Below are 3823 nucleotides of genomic sequence, written 5' to 3' on the forward strand. Positions count from 1 at the left end.
ATAGTCATTATTAATTAAGCCAGTGATCGCTCAGCATGTGGTGTGTATGTCAAGACAAACACTTTGGTTGAAGTTGCCCTTGACAAGGATGCCACGTGATCAAACAAACTAACTTTTGAAAAATTCTACGGTATCCATATTATTTAGGAAGGTATTGGTACAGTTATATAAGTATAATTTTATTTTATATTTTATATTTTTAGTAATTTATTTAAATAATATTTATGATATTTTATTTTTTTAAAATTTTAAATTATTTAGTTATTTTATTTTTATTTTATATATTCTAATTTTATTTGTAATAATATTATTATATATTTAAATAGTTTAATTTTAATAATTTTTTAAGTATATTTTTTGTCTTTTCACTTCAGATTTTTAAATTTCTATATTTTAATTTTAATAATTTTTTAAATATATTTTTGTTTTTTGTCTTAAATTTTTTAATTTTTATATTATAATTTTAATAATTTTTTATTATTACTATTTATTAATTCTTTTCTTTTTTAATATTTTATAACATTATTGAAATCTTATAATTTTAATTTTTATAATTTTATCTTACTTTTCATTTTATAAATATAATTTAAATTATTCATTTTATAATTAAATTAATTATTTTTTTAATTTTTATAAATTTATATAAAAGAATATATTGCAATTCCTCAATTTTTGAGAGTACCGTAGCAACTTTCCTAATTTTTTATTATTATTTATTTGGCATTTACACCCATCATTATGCTGTAAAATTCTAACCTTTTTCTTTACATAAATTCTCAATTCGATGCAGCATTATTCCTTTGCAGGAAAAAGGTTGAAGTCGAAACTTGTGGTCATCTGCTCAACTAATTAACATTGAAGACTTGTACGAAGTTTCTACTTCTGCAGTCTCCTCCATTTCTTCTTTGCTGAAAAAGCTTAGAACATTTGGCACATAGCATCCACACTTTCCTCTCTCACGTAAGTTGATCTTGTAATCTCTCTACTAACACCAGCCTTGTCCTCGTGCTTCTAAACTTGTCAATGAAATCCTAATCATGTTCTCAATTTCCAACCAAACTCATGCTTCTGGCTTTGATTCAGTTTCATAACTATCAATTGAGTGAGTAGAGTTGTCTTAGCCCTGATTTTGGAGTAGCATAACTTCAGTTGTATGTAGAATTGGGAAAGCTGATTTCAGTATAGAACTTCAATTAGTTCCTATATTTTGTTTCTTTCTGACCCAATAATTTGTGAATCTATTCCTAGTTATGGAAAGACTCCTTGTCAAGTATGCAACAATTTTAGCATAATTTGTTGTGAACATTAAGACAAAAACTGCACAATAATAACATAAACATGTTTTTCTGGTATTATAACTTTCCTTTTTTCCCTTTGTTTATCAGATCCGGTTAGTTGCTTGCAGTTCAGGAGAAAAGGTTAATTTCATTGAATGAAATCAAGGAACGATGAGATAATTAGTAAGATGATGGATATTGAAAGTTCAAGTAAAGGTCATGAAGCCAGTACACAAGAAGAGGGCAATAACATTAAAACTGAGAAGTTCTTGAAGGCACCCTCCACCTCAAGGCAATGGTCAGCATTCAGAAATCCAAGAATTGTGCGAGTCTCACGTACTTTGGGAGGAAAAGATAGACACAGCAAGGTTTGCACCATTAGGGGACTGAGGGACCGAAGGATTAGACTGTCTGTACCCACAGCAGTTCAGTTATATGATCTTCAAGACAGGCTTGGACTCAACCAACCTAGCAAAGCGGTAGATTGGTTGCTTGAAGCCACCAAATCTGATATTGATAAACTACCACCACTTCAAATTCCTCATTGTTTTACTCACCAACAAACCCTACTTCCAGGTAACTCTCAGTTTTCTCTTGGACCCTTCTATGATCCTGATTCCAATTTTAGCAAGGATGGGGGAAATCAAAACCTCATGGCAAAGTCAAGGTATTGGAATATAGATTCACTAAATGGTAAGGAGTTAGGTGAAAGTGTGTCAATCTTCCAAAAAGGCAAGAGCTGGATCAAAAGAAGTGAACAAGAAAATCAAGATGGAATCTCAATTGGTGGTACTCATAATAGAGAGTATTCTTCAGCTCATAAGCTCTTCCCCATTGGGACTACAAACTCTTCTTTACTTGGTAATTTTCTAAACAATGGCATGACACATAACTCCTACCACCATTCTGAGCCTTCAAGTCTATCTTTGTCCCACTTTGGAAGCCATGGATTGTTTCCTTCTCATCCTAGCAGTGGCAGTGGTGAGCAATTTTCATCTTCTAATTTCTCAGGAGCATCTGGTCCACAGTTACTTTTTTGTCCACCTTCTGCTACACCATCTGCTTTTTACTCAGTGGAAAGTGATCCAAGACAATCCAACATCTTGAGCTCAAGTTCCCAAGTCATGATGCCTCATCCTCTCATTCATCCAACTAATTCACCTCTTAGACGCCTTCCAACATCATTTAGTTCCAAGCTCCTTGGTTCTGATAATAATGATCGGAGCCAAGATAAAGGTAGTACTCGTTCTTGAAGCTCCTCAGCATGGTTCCTTAATCTATCAGTGCTTGCTGGACATTCTTCATATCAATTATTCAAGAGGCTAAAGCACATAATTTAAATTTTCGCACTCAGCAGTGGATTTGAATTTTGTGAGTATGGCAATGCTATACATATACAATATTTATCTTTGAAGTAATCGTTGTGGTTGCAGCTAGCTGTAGATACCTCGTTGATCAATCATTATGAGTATGAGGTATAATAAAACTATCTGAATACTGCTCTAATGTGCTTATTGTTAGAGATATAATATAAAATTATTCACGTGTTTTTATCTAATAGTTTAACTCTAATGGAATGGTGTTAGCTTAGTCTTGTACCCGAGTGGAACTAAATTTTTATCCTTTTTCCATCACATGCAGGTAGACTTTTACTATCTACACTTGAGCATGTTTAGAAAATATTAATTTTCTCACTTTCAACTTGTGTGTGTGTGTGTTTTTTTTTTTATAATTTTTTTTAAGAAACAAGTTATTTGTAAAATAATTTGCATATTTAGAATAATAACAAAATTTATAAATAGTTTTTTATTCTCTGAAAAATAAATTATTTTATGAAACTAGAAATATAAAATTTATGATTTACTTTTCAACAATTTTTAGAAATGATTTATTATGTAAAAACTATTTTTTTATTATTATATTTAAACAAAATTAATCTTTTTAAAATCATTTTTAAGTAAAATTTTCAAAACAAATTTCATCATTATAATAGAGTATAACAATAATTGATTATTTACATAATCAATTATTAGATAAATTTTTTTACAACTTTTTCAAATAATTAGTGTCTCTAAGGAAATATTAAAGGATTATAAAATTATTTACGGGTCTTCTTTTTATACTTGAATTCTTTTTGGTTCATGACAATAATATGACACTTGTCTATATATACAGAGTCATATTAGCTAATGTCTATACAGTTTCATTTTAGAAAATAATCTTTGATTTTAAAATTTCCATGAATTTTTAAAAAACAAATATTTTGTCAAAATAAACTAACCTAAAACTCACCCTTAAAGTTTCTTTATAATAGAAAGTTTAATAATATATAGAGATAGGTTAGATTAAGGTGTAATATGTAAATAAGTGAAGCCACTAAATGAGAAAGGACTACTCTTAAGTCGGTGTACCTGGAGGAAAGTCATAAATATCAACTCATGGGTATCAATTTTATGAATGTCATATTTCTGAGTTGGGCTATTGTTGTACTCCATCTTTCATCAATATAACTAATTTGCTTTTCATCAACATATTTTGCTTTATCC

General features: G+C 29.6%; 1 protein-coding gene across 2 annotated transcripts; it reads left to right on the forward strand.

The window, feature by feature from the left end:
* The first annotated feature begins 778 nt into the window (after window positions 1–778).
* LOC109809246 (uncharacterized) lies at window positions 779–2837 on the forward strand. 2 transcript variants are annotated; one of them, XM_020372496.3, is made up of 2 exons: window positions 779–960; window positions 1386–2837. In XM_020372496.3, exon 2 carries the CDS (start codon window positions 1433–1435, stop codon window positions 2528–2530), a length of 1098 nt encoding a protein of 365 aa, XP_020228085.1. In that variant the 5' UTR covers window positions 779–960; window positions 1386–1432; the 3' UTR covers window positions 2531–2837. The 2 variants fall into 2 exon arrangements, with proteins under 2 accessions (XP_020228085.1, XP_029129079.1); XM_029273246.2 differs by lacking the exon at window positions 779–960 and adding an exon at window positions 961–1102.
* Window positions 2838–3823: the final 986 nt, after the last annotated feature.

The sequence above is a fragment of the Cajanus cajan genome, chromosome 5, assembly GCF_000230855.2.
Source record: "Cajanus cajan strain Asha chromosome 5, NIPB_CcT2T_4, whole genome shotgun sequence".
Lineage (NCBI taxonomy): Eukaryota > Viridiplantae > Streptophyta > Magnoliopsida > Fabales > Fabaceae > Cajanus > Cajanus cajan.

Excerpts from the sequence above, each read along its gene's own strand:
- LOC109809246 (XM_020372496.3), top strand. The coding sequence starts at position 1,433 with ATGAAATCAAGGAACGATGAGATAATTAGTAAGATGATGGATATTGAA.